At 58.5% G+C, this 20,270-nt stretch overlaps 2 protein-coding genes across 2 annotated transcripts in view; one reads left to right on the top strand and one right to left on the bottom strand.

Moving 5' to 3' along the window:
• SMG6 (SMG6 nonsense mediated mRNA decay factor) overlaps positions 1-6,766 on the top strand; it is a 228,875-nt gene extending 222,109 nt beyond the window's left edge. The window contains exons 17-19 of the mRNA XM_012653041.1: positions 1,152-1,363; positions 1,676-1,757; positions 4,954-6,766. Of these exons, the coding sequence (XP_012508495.1) occupies positions 1,152-1,363; positions 1,676-1,757; positions 4,954-5,084 (425 nt within the window). The 3' untranslated portion in view covers positions 5,085-6,766. The remainder of the gene's footprint in view (positions 1-1,151; positions 1,364-1,675; positions 1,758-4,953) is intronic.
• Positions 6,767-6,918: 152 nt separating this feature from the next.
• On the bottom strand, positions 6,919-11,686 carry HIC1 (hypermethylated in cancer 1). Its single transcript, XM_012653040.1, has 2 exons — positions 11,417-11,686; positions 6,919-9,949 (listed from the first exon to the last, which is right to left on the bottom strand). The coding sequence occupies exon 2, from the start codon at positions 9,927-9,929 to the stop codon at positions 7,788-7,790; it is 2,142 nt and encodes a 713-aa protein (XP_012508494.1). The 5' UTR covers positions 9,930-9,949; positions 11,417-11,686; the 3' UTR covers positions 6,919-7,787.
• Between the last annotated feature and the right edge of the window lie 8,584 nt (positions 11,687-20,270).

The following is a 20,270-nucleotide window of genomic DNA, read 5'->3' as shown; positions in this document are numbered from 1 at the left end:
CAGCATTGAGAAGCCCCGCCTGGTGCAGAAGCACAAACAAGCTTCCCCTTTGAAGCCTGTTTAGTTTGGAAGCAGGAAAGCAGATTTTGGGATAGAATACCAGTTTTTCCTGTTTGATGTTCTGTTTGCTGGACCATGCACCCATCCACCACTGCTCCCCACCCTCAGCTGTGCATTGTGTGGACACTGCAGCCTCAGGTTGCTGAAAGCATGGGCATCTCGTGTGCATGTGTGTGTATTCCCATATGGGCCCTTTCCAGAAAGTGTCTCTGAATACCCAGACAATGAGTGCCAGGCTCACCATGGAACAGCATGCTCATGCCGACTCCCCAAGCCATGAATCATTGTACTGAGGAGAGGCCTCAGACCCCAAACTCTCCCGGAGCCCCCAAGGAGTGCATATTTCCCACTTGACCTCAGGCTTTTGGCTGGAATTTTGGAAAGAATCTTCACCAGAAAATGAAGCTGTGTCCCAGACACATAGGCAGGCAGACAGACAGACACACACACACACACTCACACACACACACACAGACACACACACACACACACACACACACAGTCAGTATCAGAGAAGGTAGATGTGCCAAGGGTATGGTTTTGCGGAATACCAGGGCCTTTGCAAATGAGGCTGTGACTGCCCCTTACTCCATAATGACCTCCCTGCACTCTGCTGGAGGGAGCAGGAATAGAACTTTGCCCCTCTTTGACTGCTGTGATTGGGGGCCCAAATAGATAAGAGAGAGTGCCTCACTTTCCCTTTAGCTGCTACATACCCCTGCCTTTCCTAAGGGACCCTTTCAATTTGATCCTATAACTAAGGAATGCAGTAGAGGGGCCAGGTTTCTTCTGAATGCAGCAGCTCCAGAAAATCCCTTTAAGTGCCTCCCAGGCCCAAGCCTCCCAGGAGCAGGGTAGGGTCCAGGAGAAGAGGCAGAAAGGAGATAGGGCATTGTGAAAGTCTGGGACACTTTCTCCCCCACAAGCTCCCTTTCTGCCCTAGTTTCACTGGAAGACTCCTGTGAGGAAGGATGGATTCTGTGGCCTGGGAAGGGGCTAGCTGGGAAAGTGAGTGGACAAAGGCCTCGGATAAAGGCAAACATGATTGCTGATTGCTGATGCTGATACTGTGTGGGGCTCTGTTTCATCAGTGATCAATGAGTTGGACGGCCTGGCCAAAGGGCAGGAGACAGACCATCGAGCTGGGGGCTACGCCCGTGTGGTACAAGAAAAGGCCCGCAAGTCCATCGAGTTCCTTGAGCGGCGATTTGAGAGTCGGGACTCTTGTCTACGGGCCCTGACCAGCCGTGGCAATGAACTTGAGTCCATCGCCTTCCGCAGTGAGGACATCACTGGCCAGCTGGTGAGACCTCTGGCAGGAAGGGAAAGCCCACAGCTAGCAGGGTCTCCTGGAATGGGGTGCTAAAGGAAGGTCTGTCAGCCTGGGCCGCTTAGGGGGGACCTACCATCAAGACCTGGGAGCGGGGAGTTCCTTATCCCCCAGATCACTCTCAGCACAGTCAGACCGAGCCACGCAGGGCCCACAGCATGTATGGGAGGGACTGTGGGATGTGGCCCTTCCCAGGACCCCAGAGGCAGAGTATATATATGTCTGCCTCCTCCGAATGGCGCCCCCTCCTGCCCGGTGGCGCTTCTAACACTTGTTTTCTTCCAGGGTAACAACGATGACCTGATCCTCTCCTGCTGCCTCCACTACTGCAAAGACAAGGCTAAGGACTTCATGCCCACCAGCAAAGGTACAGCTTTACCTCTGCCTTGGGATCATACATCCCCCTGCCCTACCTCATCCTACTCATGCTCAGCCCCTGAGAAAATTCTCTCCGCTGACTCTGGGCTGCAAAGTCTGAGAAATCAGAGTTTAGAGCTGAGGCAAGCCTGAGTGGAGCCCAGTTTCCTGCCTGCCCTCCCTATCACAGCTCCCCTACCCTCAGGGAATGTCAGGTAGACCCTGGGCCAACTGGGGATGAGCCTAGCCCAGGAAGCCCAGCTCCAGGCAGGGAGCTCTCCCACTCAGTGTGCATCCATTTCCTTTCTTGGGTCCTCAGTGAGTTCCCTCTGACAGCAAGAATGTCTTTATGATTCAGTGTAGCTTGTTCTGGCCGTGGTCTCCTGAGCCCAGCCATGTGGGTCCCTGGGCACACTCCCTTTTCTTGGCTGTGCTCACCTTCCTACCCTTTCAGTTCTTCTGTGAATGTTTACCGTACATCAGGCCTGGGAAGAGGCACTTCTCCAGTGCATAGGCCTTTCTTCCTGATCTTTTTGGTTGTGAGCTGTAGCACTTTGCACATTGCCTAGAGTTGGAGGCAGGTGAGAGCTTGAGGACTGAGCCCTTAGCCCAATTTTCAAGACCTTTTTTTGAACAGAATCCCATCTTTGAGCCAAAGACCCACCCTAGGGTTCTCTTCCAAGTACTTGACCACCTCACCCTCAAGCCTGAGCATCTTTCTTGAACAGGGTCAGTGATGCTCAGGATCTTTCTGCTCCTAGTCCCCAGGATTCCTACATCTCTTCTTTTGGAAAGGAATTCCTAGCACCTTCTAGCTCAATGTCATCTGCAGAGCTGACAGTTCTCACCATTTGGTTTCTGTCTGCATATACGTAGTCTCTTTCTTTCTGTCCTTTTTGCCCCTCTCTCCTCCTCTCTGTTCATGTTCCTAGCCCTGGCTTTCAAGCTGCTCTGAGAGTTGTCTTCTCTCCTACCTCTCCTCCACCCCATTGCACCCCGGGCTAGTGCAACCCCTCTCTCCTGCATGAGTCTCTGAACTGGAGCTGCTAACAAGCCCACAAGTGCTATTCCTCAGAGGAGTCCTGCTGCATGGCTTGCATGCACTGTCCTTCAGGGGCACATCTGGAGCATTGAAGTGATAAAAAGGAGTCCTGGCCAAGCTAAAGAGAGGAGCTTGTGTTCTGTCCCCGGGTAGCTTCCAGAGGGGTACCTCCTGAGGGAGAGGCAGGCAGGATTGCAGAAGGCCTTGTTGGGAAGCGCAGTTCCAATACTACTGTGCCCCACTCCAGCCTCAAAAGTGTTTCTGTCTTAGCACTGACACATTCTGGCTTTGGCCCTGCTAGTCCTCCTACCCCCTACTTCACCCCAAACAGCCTACAGGAACCCACTGCCATCCTGGGGACCGCCCCTATCAGAATTACATCAGCAATGGCTGGTGTAATCAAACCCCATTTGTCAGTGTGAATTCTTAGCAGATTAACTTGTCAGATTCACGGAGAAACCGTCACCAAATGTTTATGTGTAAACGATGTTGAATTTTAAAATCATGTGGATTATGGCGGATGGGGCCTGACAAGATGACAGTCTCTGGTTTCTAACAAAGTGAAGTTACCAGTGTCAAAACAGAGGATGTTTATTGTTAAAAATGTCTCAAAGTATCCACAGAAACCCCTGCAGACCCCTGCCAGCAATGCCGGGCCTTGGTTGGCTGACCTAAGGCCTGGGACTCTCCTGGTCTGAGGCCCAGGGCAGGAATGGTGGGGCTACAGACAGACACAACAGCCAGCTAGGAGGCCCACACAGCACTGCACACCGCCACGCCAGCCCACACTCATGCTGCAGAATGGCCCAGCCCAGGCAGCCAAGGGGTCTCCGAGGATCCCCTTGCCCAGGGCCACATTCCTGTCCCTCTCTGCCCACCAAAGCCCCTTGCCTCCGCATCAGACCCTTTTTACTCCTCCCGTCTTCTCTTCCCACCACCAACCCCACAGACCTCTCCCTCCCTCTTCCCCCAAACTCCTCCCCAGGCTGAAAGCCAGTTCTCAGCCTCCCTGCCTGGAGCTGGCAAGTCTGAAACTGCTCAGGTCAGACATGGATATTTGCAGTCCCCCAGCCCCGCCAGCCCACGCAGTCAGTGAGCACTGCAGGACATTTCCTGTGCCTGACTGTCTGCCGGACCTCCATCAGGAAATGCCCAGCCTGGGACTGAGGAGTGGACCTGCCACCCAAGCAGGCATGCCGGGGTGGGGGGTTGTCATTGTGTGAGTGCTTGGCCCCTATTTAAATTCTCTCCAATGTTAAAGGTTAGGGAATTAGGAAAAGAGAGGTGGTGAAGAGATCGTACGTACTAAAAAGAATGAAAGGTATCTGTGCCAATATAGAAAGATCTTTAAAGTACATAAAATCCGAATAAAGTAAGTGTGCCTACTACTGATCACAGTGTTTTAGAGGGGAAAAAAGCTTATATATACAAGTATATGTACTTATAAAGGTGCGTAAAGAAACCTGGAAGGACACACAAATCTACCTACCGGGTACATCAGAGAGCTTGGAGGATAATCCTGACTCTACTTTTCCCTTTTACTCTACCGTTAGAAATTTTCACCATATACGTGGATTACTTTTATTTAATAGAGGAAATCAGTTGGCCATAGCCTCAGAGCCCGCTTCATGCAGTTCTGCCAAGGACCCTTGCCCTCCTCTCCTCAGAGCTCCCTCTTCCCACATCTGGGAACGCTGGATACATTTTGTATTCAATCTTTAGTTTTCTACCTCTTGCTGCCTAAAGCATCAACCTGCTGGCTTTTGGAGGGAGAGGATGTGCAAGAAGAGGGATATTGTGATCCGGGGCCAGCTTTGCAGTAAGGAGGAGTAGAAGGCAAGGGGCTGCTTTTGCTCCCTCAGTTCAGAGTCCTGGGATCTGTGGAGGCCGGTGGGTTTGGGCAGCTCTCAGGCACAAGGCAGAACAGAGTCCTGTGCGGGAGGTGGGGTCCAAAGCAGAAGCCCAGCATGGTCCTTTCTAAGTCAGTAGGGGAGGGTCACCCTAGGCTGAGAACCTGGATGAAGGAAGGGACTTGTGGAAGGGCCAAGAAATGGCTGGCCTTGACACCCCCACCTCCAAGACCATATTCCCCTCCAGGGCAAAAGAGGCCAGTGCCTCTGCCTCCTGTCCTCAGTGAAGGCCTTCTGCTCTCTTGTGCCAACAGAGGAGCCAATCCGGCTACTGCGGGAGGTGGTGCTGTTGACGGATGACCGGAACCTGCGTGTGAAAGCGCTGACGAGGAATGTGCCTGTGCGGGATATCCCGGCCTTCCTCACATGGGCCCAGGTGGGCTGAGGGGGCCACACCTGGGCCCACCCCTATGGAACCGTTCCTGAAAGGCCACGAGGCGCCCAGTGTAGCACGGAAGATGCCCACATGCCTGAGCCACCAATCCACCCAGACAATAAACCATCCTCTTCCAACCCACGCCGTGGCCATGCTGTGGGGGAGCTGCTCCTCACAGAGCCCCTCCCAAGGGTCGGGCAGAAGCTGCTGGGACCCTCCTGGGCTGCCAAGATTTAGCAGGGAGGTGCTGGCTACAGTGACAGCAGGTGGGCAAGCCAAATAGGCCGCCTGTGCTCTCAGCCTCTCTCCTTCCCCCTGTCTCATTCCAAGGCTGAGGGAGGGCCTCCTCACCCTGGGACTCAGCCACTTTCTCCGACAGAGATGGCAGGGGTTGTAGAGTTTCCATCAGAAGCAGGCGAAATCGTAGATCCCGTTAATCTTCAGAACTTCTGTCCTGAATGTGTTCAAGAGGCTTTGGTTATGTCACGAAGAGAGTGCCCAGGGTGTCTTTCTCCATCTCCCTGAGGCTTAGATTCAAATTCCCATGGACCCAAGTTGGGTTCTGGATGCCATGTCCCTAACAGCAGCCCTAGGCCCCCACCTTCTCTGTCCCCCACCCCAAACACACACACCTATCCTGCTGCTTTTCTTCCTACCCCTATCAGTCTGGGTCCCTTGCACTTTGCCACTTGTTTTCCTCTTGGATGGCCAGAGGAAGGGACATCTGGTCTCAGGCCCATGCATCCGGGTGGCCTTCATCTGCTCCCTCTCCTTTCATTGGCCTTCCTTTTACTCTAGTTCCCTCTTTAGGAAATTTCCTCAGATTCTTCTCAGTTCCCCCCTCCCCTCTCCTTGCCCTCCCTCCATCCAGAACGTCCCCTTACCCGCCTTCCCTTTCTAGTTGGTCCCTTTTACCTCCCTGATGCCCTCGACTTCCTCACCTCAGTTCCTTGTCTTAGGGGTTCTCACTCTGAATCTTCCTCCTCTGCTACCTGTGGCAGAAACCTAATAAAGCTTTCCCACCCAGGTCCTTCTACCCAAAGCACATGTACTCTTGAGAACCTTCCCAGGCTTATACAGCCCAGACGGTAAGGCAGTCCAGTGCCTGGGGGTAACATTGCCTAGCCTAGGGTTTTCATCTTGTTTCAGCTTTGCCCTCAAATTCTCAGAAGAATTGACGTAGGGGCCCTTTAGCCTTTGAGTTTGTTGTTGCCCTTTTAGCCGATACCCATGTTCAAAACCTCAGCAGGAAGGCTTCTTGCTGGAAGTGAGTCCCTCCAGCCCAGGGGCAGGTATAAGGAGGACTAGGGGAAGACAGGGTTTTAGGTGGAACCAGGCGTAAATCTTTCTGGGACCAGTGGGGAAGTCCCCTAAGAGCCCACAGTCTGACTATACAGCCTGCCCAGAGGATGGGAGCACTATTGCTCCCGCCTAAGGCCCAGGACTATGCCAGAAGGAGGGGGGACTATGCAAGACAGCCAAGGCCAATAGTTTTGGGGATGTGAGTCCCCCAGAGCCTCAGAAAACTGAGCTCTTTGGGGTATAGGGTCCCGGCCTCTCCTTCCAAATCAACTCCCCTGGCAGAAAGCTGATGACTAGGTGGGTGGGAGGGAGACCCATCTCTCCTTTCTGACCCATTTGCAGCACTGGTTTTGTTTCCTTAATAAATTTTTAGTTTTGAAACATACCTGACCTCTTGCTGATCTGTTTCTGGGACTGGGGAGGGGAGGCAGGTCCAAGCCTCTGCACCTGTGTGAGGGTGGCCCTTTCTGACCCCTCCACCCACTGGGTTCAGCCCACCCAAGTCCTTGTGCAAGGGCAGAAGAGAGCCGCAGGGTCGGGGTCCTTGGTTACTGCTTTATTGCTGTTTGGTTCGAGTATAGAAAATGGAAGCGGCTCTGGAAGAGCCTGTGTACAAGGTAGGAAATATACAAACGAAGAGGAGGGAGCTAAAGAGACCGCGTTCCAGCCCAGCCCAGCCTGGGCTCGGGATGGGGGGCTGCCCGGGGTGCATGCAATAAATATGGTCCGGGACCCCAGGGAAGGGAGGGAAACACCTCGGGAGTGGGAGATCGGGTAGGTCAGGGCTGTCTCAGCCCTACGACTCCAGAACTCCCCGCCCTTGGTGGTCTAGGAGGGAAGGGTTGGCCCTGGGTCTAGTGCCACTTGTGCAAAATGAGGAACTTCACATTATTAGTCCCGGGGCGGGTGGGAGTGGGGGACGGGGGGCCCTCCGGCCGGCTCAGTCCCCTCCCCACTCCCCAACTCGGCCCGACGCTCCGACCCCAGCGGGAGATTCACAGTGAGAATGGGTGTGGTCGCAAGGGCCGGAGGTAGGGCTGGGAGCGCCCCAACTGTGACACCCCTCCCCCCAAGAGCAGCACGGAGCTGGGGGAGGGAGCCAATGAACCACAGGAAGAGGCGGGGAGAGGCCGGGGGTCTCCTTTGGTCAATGCTGATATCAAAAATATAAATCTCCCTTCCCCCATCCCACCCCCGTCCCGGGGTTTACCCCCCACCCCCACCCCCGGCTAAGGCACAAAGCAGTGAGGCCAGGTGAGGCCGCAGAGAGGTGGGGGCAGCCACTGAGGCGATGCTGTGGCTGCTACTACAGTTGTCCCGGGCGCGGTGTGCCTGCTCCCTGCCGCTGCTGCTCCCAGGGGTACGGGCCCAGTCGCGCAGCAGCGACAAGACAGGCTATTGAGGGGCGCTCTAGGTGGGAGAGAAACGGTCGATGGTCCGGCCGTCGGGCCCGGCGGCCAGGTGAGCGCCCTGGCTCAGCACCTCGGCGGCCTTGTCGGGGCTGAGGCCCAGCTCCGCGGTGAACTTGGCCAGCGGGTAGAGGCTCTCGAGCGCCACCTTGGGGTCGTGCAGGAAGTGCGTGGTCTGCGCCAGCAGCTCAGCCGCAGCCGCCTTGTCCTCCTGCTTCAGGCTCAGCTGCTCAGCGGTGAGGCGGGCCACAGCAAAGACGCCCTCGGGGAAGTCGAGCTTGCCCTTGCAATCGGGGCCGGGGACGCCGGGTAGCCCTCCTAGGCCTGCCAGCGCCCCAGCTGCGCCGGCCGCGCCACCGACGGCGTGCATCTTCATGTGGCTGATGAGGTTGCGTTGCTGTGCGAACTTGCCGCCGCACACCTGGCACTCGTAGGGCTTCTCGCCAGAGTGGATGCGCATGTGCTCCGTGAGGCGGTACTGGCGCGTGAAGCGCATGCCGCACGCGTCGCACGCGAAAGGCTTGAGGCCCAGGTGGCTGCGCATGTGGCGCGTCATTGTCCCACGCTGCGTGAACTTCTTCCCGCAGATGGTGCATGGATAGGGCCGGGTTAGCCAGTGCGTCTTCTCGTGCTGTCGCAGGGTGGCCGGGTCCTTGTAGCTCTTGTCGCAGGACGCGCAACGGTAGGGCCTCAGCAGCTCCCCCAGGCCACCAGGAGCCCCAGCGACTTTGTCCCCAGCACCGCCAAAAGGGGGCCCTAGGCCAGGGCCGCCGGCAGCCACTTCAGCCACCTCAGCCCTGCCATACAGCGCTTCTTCCTCCTCCACGTGAGCCTCCACGTGCGCATTCAGCTGCTCCGAGCTGGGGAAGCCCTTGCCGCACGGGATGCACACGTACAGGTTGTCACCGAAGCTCTCAGGCTCGCCATATGCCAGGTGTGGGCATGGGTAGCCCTCGAGGTGGCCGCCAGGCGGGCTGGGGTCCTCACTGCTGCCAGTCTCCTCGCTGCTGCTCTTGTAGTCGTCGCCGTCACCGCCCGTGCCCGGCCCGTCCAGGCTGCCTGGATAGCGTGGCGGTGGTGCTAAGCCAAGCGGGGGCCCCCCGGGCGAGGCGGCCGAGTCCCCACCACGCTCCTCGCAGCGCTCGCCCTGGGAGCCGCGATCCCGGCCCAGCTCGTCGTAGCTACCCAGACCCGACTCGTGCTTCATCCAGCGGTAGAGGAGGCTGGACCCGTCGGGGCGGCCGGGGGGCTCGGGTCCCGGGCTGCTAACGCCGCCCCGGAACGGGTCCGGAGGCGGTGCGGCCTCCTCAGGTTTCTGGAAGGGCAGCGGAGGCAGCGGCGGCAGGGCGAGTGGTGGCTCCTTGTAGGCGGTGGGGCCGGCGCTGGGAGGGCTGTCTGGGCGCGGGGGCAGCTCGCGCTCACCTAGCGGCCGCTCCGGAGCCGCAGAGCCGGGTGGGCTCTTCTTGGACAAGTCCAGGCCACAGAGAGGGGAGCAGCGGCGCTCCGGGGCACAGAGTGCGGCGGCCGGGCCGGGGCCCGAGGCGTACAACTCCGCGCAGTGCGTGTTGACCGCGGTCTCGGGGCCTGACGGCCGCTCGGCGGCAGGCGGCGGCGGAGGCCCAGCCGGGGAGGAGTAGCAGGCCTGGATAACCGGCGTGGAGGCCCTCAGGCCCCGGCCCGGTCGCCCGTAGGGGGCATAGCCGCCGCCTCCGCCGCCGCCGCCCCGCAGGTGGCAGTACTTGCCATGGCGCTTGAGGCGCTTCTTGCACAGTGCCACGAGGTCAGGGATCTGCAGGTAGCTGGCGGCGGCCAGCACGGCGCCCAGGCTCGGCTCAGCCCCCGGGGCCACGGCCGCTGCCGCTGCTGCCTCTGCGCCGTCAGCCAGGCGGCCGGTGTAGATAAAGTCCAGCACCAGGCGGAACACGGCCGGGCTCACCATGTCATGGTCCAGGTTGAGCAGGTTGTCATGCACCACCAGGGACTTGAGGTAGGCGCTGCTGGCCGCCAGCACGTTCTTGTGCGCGCGGAAGAGGGCGTTCTGCACTACGATGATCACGTCGCATAAGAAGCCCTTGGTGCGCTGGTTGTTGAGCTGCAGCAGCAGCTGCCTCGAGTGGCCGGGCGCCTCCATCGTGTCCAGCATCGTCTGCCCAGCACACTCTCCTGCGGAGACACACACCAGCCGGGTAAGAGCGGTGCAGCGGCCTGGCCGCCTGTACCCAGCCCGGCGCTTCTCCCCTCCACTTCCCCTTCCCCTCAGCTGAGCAGGGGCATCGAGCACTGCGGCCTGGGCACCGGCTAAGGATCAGCAGCCTCCGAGAGTGGGAGCCTAGGCCGACTGGCCCGAACCAGAGGAAGGAGCAGGAGGAGAGCGGCCGCCGTTGGAGAGGAGGCCAGGCCGGCCTGAGCCCCTAGGCCCCGACGCCCACTGGGCGCGCGGGCTGGGTGCTGGGGGCTTCCGAGGAGACAACTGTTCAGGCGAAGTGACCCTTTCAGAGACAGTTACCCGATTTAAGTAAAATGTCCGCTTCAGGAAAAGTCATTCAGGGCGGAGAAGTTTGCCCAAGTAGGGAGAAAGGGAGCCGAGTAAGAAGTGCCTCCCGCCTCGGGAGAAGTTGCCCCAGTTGGGGGAAGTGATACGGAGGAGGGGAACCTGGTGCCCGCCGTGGCACCGCCCTGGCCGGGGGCTGTCAAGCCCTCGGTTGGGGCCCGGGCGGCAGACGCCGCGCGGGGAGTGGAGGCAGCGGCTGCCGTGGCGGGCAGAGCGCAAAGGCCGGGCCCCCGGCGCGGGGAGGGCGTTATATCGGGGCAGGAGGCTGAGGCAGGAAGCAGGTGGGGGGGAGGGGGGAGCCACGCAGCTCCCAGGGGAGGGAGGGGGCAGCGCCCCGGGCGGGCACAGAGCGCTGCCGGCTGCGGCCCTGACCAGGGCCTGCGCCCCACCCGCGTCCCGGCCCCGGCCCCGGCCCGGGCCTCGGCCTCAGCTCTACATCCGCGGACCCCGCGCCTCCCTCCCCTGCTCCCCTCGGCCCCTTCTCCCCTGGAACTAAGCCGCCCCAAACTTCGGGAAAAGTTTTCCAACTTCAGACAGGGCGGGAGGAGCGCGCCAGCCCCAGTCCCTCGGCTCCCGGCGTTTCCTCGCTGCCCCCAATTCCAGCGGCCGAGCCCAGCCCTGAGCTCCCCTGCCCGCCTGCTCGCCCGCCCGACCCCATTCCCCGCCTGGCCCGCAGGGCCTCGCGGCCCGTTACCTGAGGCCAAAGCCGGGCCGGGCTTCCCTCCCCGCGGCGGTGGCAGCTCCTAGCCGGCTCCCCACCCGCCCCGCTGCCAGGCTCCGAGCTGTGCCAGGGCAGCGCCCCTGCCAGCCCCGCCCGCCAGCTCCCCTTCCTTTCCCCTTGCCTCTCCGGCCCATGTGCGGGCAGAGCCGCCCCGGGCCGCTGACCTCGCTGTGAACCCGGCGCAGAGCAGCGGCCCGGAGGTCCCGAGTCCAATAGGGACGACACCGGGAGCCCTGAACGCCAGCCGCCAGCCGCGATGGGGCGCCCGCGCCAGAAGATGCGCCCGAGGCAGCCAACGCACGAGGACCGGGCTGTCCTGGGTCCCCTGTCCCTCCAAGTCCCCAGCTCGAGGACCCACCTGGGGGGCATGTCGGAAGCCCCGGGCCCGGCCGCCAGCGGATCCAGGGGGGACGTGGCTGCGCTGCGCTGCCCTCCGCCCGCCGGGCCCCCGGTCGGTCTGTCCTGCTGGTCCGTCCTCCCCGCGTCCTGGTCGCGTCTCAGCCCCGCCGCGCTTTCCGCACACTCTTATCTGGAGCGGCCCGGGCCATCGGCGCTGCTGCGACTATGGCGCCACCTCTCGGGCACGCGGGGCTCTGCTCAGCACCCGGGCGACTTTTCCTCCTGCGCACCTGGGCTGGATGGAGGCTCGCAGATGCTGAGCTGGGGAGGAGGACCTATTCGCAGGTTCACCCTCCCAGATGTGCCCACCTGGGGACCCAGGCCCCGGACCTGCAAGCCCCATAAACCCTGAGGTTTTGAGCCGAGCGCTCCCATGTACAAATTTCTATGTACGTAGTCCCAATTCGGAAAAGTCCTGCCCGCAATGAGGGGACTCTGGTAATAGCAGGTGGTGGGAGGGAGGTTATGAAAATCCTGAGACGATGATAGACAAGATCTCGAGGGGCTCTTCTTAGACATTCCTGTAAGAGAACTGTCCACTTTCACCGCCCCCCAACACACCCACCGTCACTCTGGCGAATAGATTAGGTATGCACAGCATAAACTCGTTTGTACCCAGACCCTCTCCAGGCGCTGACACTCGCAGGCGCGCATGTTTACACAGACACACACCCACCCCCTCCCGGAGTCTAGGGCCTTCCGTGAACCTAGGCAGAGGTGTTACTCAAACAGCTCGCCCTGAACTTGCGAGCCTCTGGAGGGAACCCAGGAAAAGTCATTCAGGGCGATTGGAAATGGCTGGACAGCGCCTCTTGGGGGTCCACAGAAGTAACCTCAGGCCCCAGATTCTCTTGTAAGCCGTTTTGAACGACTCCTAGTGAATGACTTCTTCTCCAACCCACCCACCCACTCAAAAGAAACATGACAGTTACAGTAGGACCTGCGGCTCAAGAGCCCCCACAAGGTCCTGCACTCCACATGAAGGCCAGGTTTGTGCGGGTGACGCCTCTTCTGGGAGGAAGGGGACGCTGCGCTGGCGCGCTGGTGCTCACACAACTACTCCGGAAGTGGCCCCGTGCGGCCCCGCCACGGCACCAGGCCTGTTGCGAGCGCTGCATCTCCACGGCCCACACTCCGCCTCCTCCCCGCACCGCCTGACCCCCGCCCACACGCGGTGGCGTGGGGGGGAGGGTGTCCCTAAGAACGCCCGCAGCTTCTGATTGGCTGCGCCTCCCTCAGTGGTGGAGCGAAAGGGGCTGGGGCGCAGTGTTGCCATGGTAACCGATGAGATTTGCCCAGATCACGTCTCTCCGAGGCCTTGGAAAGCTTAGCAACAGCTCGGGGCCTCGGGGCGGGCGGGAGCCGCGCTTGTCGCCCCCCGCAATGTCCTCTGGCCTCCACGCCCCCGCCAGAGGTAGTGGCTGAGTCACTCCGTGAAGGGTGGCGGGCGCGGCCACTGGCGGTCCCTGACAGACACCAAGGTCTCGGGCGCCCCCCAGAGGCTCCCTTTCCTCCGCAGGCTGCTTCAAGGCTTCGGTGCCTTCCTTGGCGAGGCTCCTGGTCCAAACCGGTCCTTCTGACTCTGGCCGCTTCCTGAGTCCACCCCTCTCCCTGTTTCCGACCTGTGTTCTGGATCCATCTTATCCACGTCTTCCCCTCCGTCTCCCCACGGCGTCCTCACCAGAAAAGTAGTGAGGTTCCCAAAGATAAAAACAATGGGCTCCGGAACTGCTGGCCTCTAGGGCGGGTGGACCCTGACATCTCTGCCAAGAGACGTTCTGTGGGCTGACGTGGAAGAGTTATGGAGTGTTGGGGGCAGGTGGAAAGGCTCCTCAGAAGAGATGCTCGGCAGGGCTTCGACGAATGAATAGGAGTTCTCCCACCAGGCAGGAATTGTATTCCTGGAGAACCTCGGATAAAGGCTATCGTCAAGAAAAGAGTAATTCTAGGAGGCCAAATCCCAAAGGGATTTGGGACAAATCACACCCTCCTTTTACTCTCCCCTCCCCCACTTTCTCCCTGTGAGCCAGGAGGATAATTAGGTCCCCAACTCTAAAGAAGCCAGTGGGGTTGTAAAGTTAACGTGGTCCCTAAAAGCGTTGGGCCTCTGGTGGGCCTCTCTGACCCCATCCCTGCTTTAATCTTTTCTCCTTTTGATAAGGTCAGATCCCAGCCTCACAAGGAGCCCCTCAGCCCATGTGTCTTTGGTGCAATGGAGTCTGTACACTGCTGACCCACCCCACGGTCTGCCGTGCCCACGTCTTTGTGTTTATTCTTCAGCACTTCTTCCCGGTGCACTCCTCCCAAGTTAACTCACTTCCCCCAACCCCTACCTTCAAACCATCATTGCATTTGTATGGGGAGAGTCTCACAGATCTGCCACCAGCCCAGCGGCAGCTTCAGGGCCTCCTTGCCCTCCTGCGGACACCACCCTTCGACCTTTCCTTCCTTCCGCAGCACCACCAGCCATGCCTCAGACTGCCCCCTCCCCACCCTGGTCCAGCTCCTCTCTCTGAACACGCTCCTCCTCCCCCATTTAATGCCTTTCTCCAATGGATGGAGGTAGGCTGGGCCAGGACCTTTCATTTCCATGTGTCCTGCAGGGGAGCTCTGCCCCATACTGCATGGGCTCTTCCTACCAACTCTGACCTCCAGGAACATTAACTCCGCCAGGAAATGGTCCCCATCACCCCCTAGAGGCCCCTCTCCAAACTGCTAGACGCTTGGTCTCCACTCTTTGTCACCCTCATATGAGCTCTGCCAACATCCACCATGCCACAGATGGCTCCTAAGGTGGCCCCTGGAGCTAGGCACTGCCAACCTGTTCTCCCCTCCACTTGCTGAGGCTGCCCTTCCTCTAACCCCCTACTCCTGGCACCTTACCCTCAACTCTCTCATAAAGGACCCCATTGCTCATTTCGGAGGAGCCCAGGCCAGGCTCCTGAACTTCTCCGCCTTCCCTCCAGTCTCCAGCTCCTGACTGGCGCTGATCCCTGCTGGGCCTTCCCTCCCGGGCTCAGTCTCCTCCACTAAAGCCTTCCAGCACTCTTGGGCTATCCTACTCCTTTCCTCTCCCTCGACGCCACAGCCCTAGTAGTGCCCTAGGCCCCTCCGCAGGTTCAGCTTCCTCTCCTGCCCCCGCCCCAGGACGAGAAGGTGACCACACCGCAAGGGCCTTGGGGGGTGTGACGCCGCCGCGGGGCATCCTATGACGTCACGGAACCGTTCGGTCCAGGAACCGAGGAGGGGGCGTGGGGGCTACCAGGTGAGGACCCCGAGGAGTCCCAGAGCTCCGGAAAGGGAGAGTAAATAAACATGTAAGGGACCCGCCGCACCCTCCCTCCCTGCACTGACTTCCCCCAGTCCCCAGCCCGCAGTTCCGGAAAGTTAACCCCTTGTAGGCTCGGACAGGGAGCCCGGGTTCCCCCCACCCTGTTCCTGCTTCCGCGCACCCTCTTCCCCCTCCCAGCTCCCGGTAGCCTTGGTCCCCACCCCACCCCCCTGGCCTCGCCACTATAAATAGCCCCTTTTCCCATTTCCTAAATTCCCTGCTGACGTCGGCAGCGCGTCAGTGTGTAGGAGCCGCGGCCGCATGAATGAGCCGCCGCACGAGTACTACGCGCGCCTATAAAAGCCTCCGTGCCGGCGAGGCTGCAGGAGGCGACCGGGCGCTGGCGCAACGCAGCCCGCCAGGTAAGCGGGACTGACCGACCGACGGGCCACAGATGGACAGATGCGCGGACACGGACGGGAGGGCAAGGAAGAGACAGGCCGGGCGGCGGGTTGGAGGGCCCCTCCAGAGTGGGGATAGGGACAGGGTGGGGGGACAAGGGTCCCCTCGCAGCCGGCGGAGCCGGGGCCGGAGGTGGACACAGAACCCCGCGTAGCACCTGTCCGCGCCTGGATGGAGACACAGCCACTTCGGAGGAGCATCGAGTAGAGGACAGACCCCAGAGTCCCCACAGCTTTCCCTTGGGCTCCTGCGCCATCCTTCCAAGAAAGTGGGCTGAAGGGGCTGGCGCCCCAGGAGATGCACCCTTACTCTCCCTCCCGGCAGTGCGGTGACTCAGCCTCGCAGCCCCGAGCCGACTGAGCGGGGGCGTGAGGAAGAGACAGGCGCCCACCTGCCCGTCGCCCCGGCCGCAGCTCTCTCGGGACCCCCGCCCCGCATTCTGCCGGGGCGCCCCCTCCCGGACCAGTCCCGTCGGGCTGGTCCAGCTGCGCCCACGACTTCCCGCCTCTGCTATCGGAGCTGTCCTCTCAGGACCAGAGGGGGCGGGGCCTCGGCCAGACCGCCCCTCCCAACCCCCACTGACCCCCCCCCGCCTCCGGAAGTGCCTCCCTCTGGGACATCTTTGACGTCACACGACTCTGACGTCAGGGGCCGCGTGCCTGTCCGCGAGCGCTGGGGCGGAGGAGGGCGGGAGACGCGGGGGAGGAGGAGCAGCAGCGCCCCCAGCCGCGGGCGACGGGGGCAGCCCGCCCGGACAGCGCGCCGGCACCTTGGCTGTAGACTGCTTACTGCCTGGGCCGCCCTCAGTAACAGTCTCCAGTCACGGCCACCGACGCCTGGCCCCGCCCCAGGACCGCGGACCCAGCCGCCCGCCGCGCCCCGGGACCCTTCTGTCCCTCAGAGTCCCGCAACCCCGCGCTCATAGCCAGCGCCGACGCTGTCCGCGGTGCTGATCCAACGCAGGCGTGGCCATCGGGCCGTCCGGTCCCCAGTCCCCAGGGGATGCGAGGGGGGGCCGGCCCACACGCACACGCGCCCAGCCCCCCGCGTAGTCCCGCGCCGGGGCCCCGGGGCGCAACCCCCCTCCCCCGGCCCCCTGCCTCGCGCTCCTGACGTCAGCTTGCTCGGAGCTGCCGCGGTGCTGTCAGCGGCGCGCGCCCCGCCCCCGCGTCTCCAGGGCAACCGTGGCTTTCGATTGTTACTGTGGGAACCGGAGGTAACAGTCTACAGCCATGGTCGCCCCGCAGCACGCCCACGCGCCGCGCCACGCCGCGCCCTGCCAGCCGCGGGTGGGGGAGACGCAGAGCAGGAGGAGGCGGGGGCGGCGAGTCAGGCTTGGATGCGTCCTCGGGGCGCAGAGGTGGGGAGAAAGAGGTGCCGCGCCGGGAGGCGGCCCTCCCCAGCCTGACTGCTGCGTGCCCACCCAGGCAGAGCAGGAAGCGCGGTCTGCGGAGTGTGTCTGACCGTCAGCCTCAGTGACTGTCCTGTCCTCCCAGCCGAGGTATTGCAGCCAGGGGGTGACGAGAAGGAGTAGTTCTGGGATTTTGTATTCTTTCTCTCTCCTCGGTGGGAGGGACCCAGAGGCATGGAAGAATGTTGTTTGCCTCCTGGGGACTGAAGCAGGTAGATAGAGGAAAATTTTCTTAAATACGCCATAACCTCCTTTTCCAGGAACCCCTAGAGTAGGCAGAGGGCAAGAAGTAAACCCTTGAATCTGTTTCCTGACAAAGTCACACCCTCCCTTTACTCTCCCCTCCCCCACTTTCTCCCTGTGAGCCAGGAGGATAATTAGGTCCCCAACTCTAAAGAAGCCAGTGGGGTTGTAAAGTTAACGTGGTCCCTAAAAGCGTTGTCTTAATATATCAGCATTCTCACTTCAGTCTATCTCCAGGTGCTGGATTCCAGTTTGAGACTGTTTCTCAAATTAGTCCTAAAGAGGAGTGAATACCACAGGGGCTGAAGTCGGGTTGTGCCAGTGAAGTGTGAGCAATGTTCTCTTCAAAAACATTATCGCGTGTGTCTCCTGCCATTGCCAGCATCACCCACTGTAGGGGCTCGCTGTTCAATATCAGGTGCGACTTCCCCAGGGATATTGTTGGGCATGGTTAATGCGACCCAGCCCCATCAACCATTAATCCAATTTTTCTTTACCTCTCCACACTCCCTCCTTTTCTAAACTACTTCTAAGAAACTGGGCGCTGGATTGGGCGCAGTGGCTCACGCCTGTAATCCTAGCACTCTGGGAGGATGAGGAGGAGGATCGCTTGAGCTCAGGAGTTTGAGACCAGCCTGAGCAAGAGTGAGACCCCGTCTCTACTAAAAACAGTAAAAATTAGCCGGGTGTAGTGCACGCCTGTAGTCCCACCTATTCATGAGGCTGAGGCAGGAGGTTCACTTGAGCCCAGGAGTTTGAGGTTGCTGTGAGCTAGGCTGATGCCACGGCACTCTGGTCTGGGCAATAGAGCAAGACCATGTTTCAAAACAGAAAGAAAGAAAAGAAAAGAAACTGGGTGCTGGTTTTCCTGCTAATCAACACCCACTTGCTGCCCTACCCCACCACTCCCAGGATCCTGAGGTCTTAGATTAAAATGCACTTGATTCCAGATTCTAGTGAACATCATGAGCAGACTGAAATGTGTGCAGGTGGGAATACCACACCGGGAATCAGGAGGTCCAACCTGGCTTCATCATCAACTGCTTGTTATTTAAGGGGCCATGTTCTGTTTCTGAGCCTCCTGTAAAACGGGATAATAATCACTCTTTCTTGCCAGATGTATTGTGAGGATCGAATAGGATCACGTAAGTAAAAATCTTTGAAAACAGCAGAATGCTATCTCGGTCTTAAGTATTCTATTAGGCTACTACGTGTCTGTGAAGAGGGGGTAATGTTGGGAAGGAACCCCAACTCTGGGCACTTAGGCAGAATGAACAGAGGAGGGGGGTACATCTCCCTGAGCAGATGCTCTGGGTCAGGGGTAGACAGGTTCTTTGCTAAGAGACACTCTCTCTTAAGAGCTTTAGGCATCCAAGGTGGAGTCAGAGGTAGAAAAGAGAAATGGCAGGGATTTTCTGAAAAGAGGCCAAGTCTTTTGCAGTTTGACCCCAGCTGGAGAGGGGAAAGATCCAGAGGACTGACTGTACGATGTGAGAGTTTCAGTATCTCATATATTAGAAAGTAGATTTGGAAGGTGAGGCCCAGGCAGGACATACAGCCCAACAAGTAGTGAGTGGTGAGTCTCTGTTCCTCTTCTACAGCGCAGCAGAGAAAACAATGACTAGTAAAGGTCAAGAATGTGAGTTCTTGGATCCAAATCTAACCTCGGGTAAGTTATTATACTTAATCTGTGCTTGGTTCCTCAGTTGTAAAATTGGGTTAATAATAGTACTTACCTCTTGATGTTGTGAGATTAGGCAACATTAAAGCTTTTGCCTATCACAATATCTGGCATACAGCTAGTACTCAATAAATGTTACTACTGTTTCTACCCTCTGAACCTCATTTTCCTTAGCCGTAAATTGAAAATGCTAGATGAATGATTCTTCTGGGAAAAGCTTGCTCTCCCTCCTGGGTAGGTTGCATGAGGATCACACTGGGAGCTTTTTTCAGATAACATACACTTACCAGAGACTTTTATTCTACCCTCTAAGGCAGTGGTTTTCAACTAATACTTGCTTGGGAATGACCAGGGGCAGTTTGTCAAAACGCAGATTCCTGAGTCCCAGTGACTCTGACTCAGTACATCTGGAATTGACCCGAGGAATTCAAACTTTAACAGATGATCCTGATGCAAATGGTCCATAGAATCTGTGCGTGGGGGAGAGGGCACAATCCCCTAAGATCCTCTCTTGTTCCTGGAGAGCACGGTGGGAAATATTAATATATCCCACTTGTTGGGAACCAGTGGACCACATGATGTTTCCTTCCAGCTTGGACATTCTATGATTCTCAGGAGGAATTCTCCTCACCCCAAACATGCTCACCTAATACTGCTCTGCTCTACCCACTCCCACCCACCCCCTTCTAATTTTAAGCCCTGGCTTAAAATTCATTCCCCGGTATCTTCTTCTCTCATTTAATCCTCACAGTAATCCCTAGTAGCAGCAGCTGAGGTACGCGAGTCATCATTTTCCCATCTTGGGACCTTGCTAAAGGAGGCATCCTATGATTGCCATGAGGGTATGTGACCCTTAAACTGCAAATCCATCAGTTATTTCCAGAAATGCCAGAAATCTGAATTTTTCTAACATTTTAAATTGAGTTTTTTCTAAAAAATTCTCTGGGCTAAATCCCACAGACCTATAAGAGCAATTCAGTCCATTTCAGAGTCTCCTCCTTTTGCCAAGGGAAAGACTCCTTAAAGCACCAAGAATAAGGCAAAGGCCAACAGTAGCAAGGGAGAACCACCCCCCACCCATCCCAGCAAACACACTTTCTGTTGTAAAGATTCTAAACTCTGTAACCTAGACCTCTGTCTGGGTGGGTAATTCCAGTTTTTTATCTTCGACAGCTTCTCTCTGTAGCAAAGAACCTAGAACTTTGGGAAATAATTTAAGTTAGTCTGGTTATCAGAAGGACGGGCTGGAGTATTTGTGCTGCATCCCCTAACTCTAGTTCCTGTTCAGTTACTTAGCTCCCTGACAACTGTGGGTGAGGGCTAGATAGGACTTGTGACCTTTCATTAAAGCAACGGGTTTCTTGTCTTGTAGAGTAAGGAAAGAAATCAGAAGGTGGGGGTGGGGGGGTGGAGTGGTGCTCAAAGTGGGAGGAAAATGACAAGTGTGGGCAATCCTTAAAGTGTCTAGGAACAACTAGTTGCACTTCCCAAGGGCAAACCAGCTGGGCTGCTTAGGCCTTGGCTGTAGTTACTACAGACTAACATCGATCTCAGAAACCCTGCAGATGGGGTCAAGTTAAGAAGAGGCACCAAGGCCTCCTTTGCTTCAGTTTGGGACATAAAATTTCCACCAAAAATGTGTGAGTGTATATGTGCACATATGCATGAGCCTGTCTTCACAACTGGAGACACCTCCCTGCTTGGTGCTGCCTGGGAGGCTGTGTATACCAGGAAAAAGATGCTCA

This window comes from Propithecus coquereli, unplaced genomic scaffold, assembly GCF_000956105.1.
Source record: "Propithecus coquereli isolate 6110/MARCELLA unplaced genomic scaffold, Pcoq_1.0 Scaffold409, whole genome shotgun sequence".
NCBI classification, from domain to species: Eukaryota; Metazoa; Chordata; class Mammalia; order Primates; family Indriidae; genus Propithecus; species Propithecus coquereli.
This window is presented reverse-complemented; position numbering and strand designations above follow the sequence as displayed.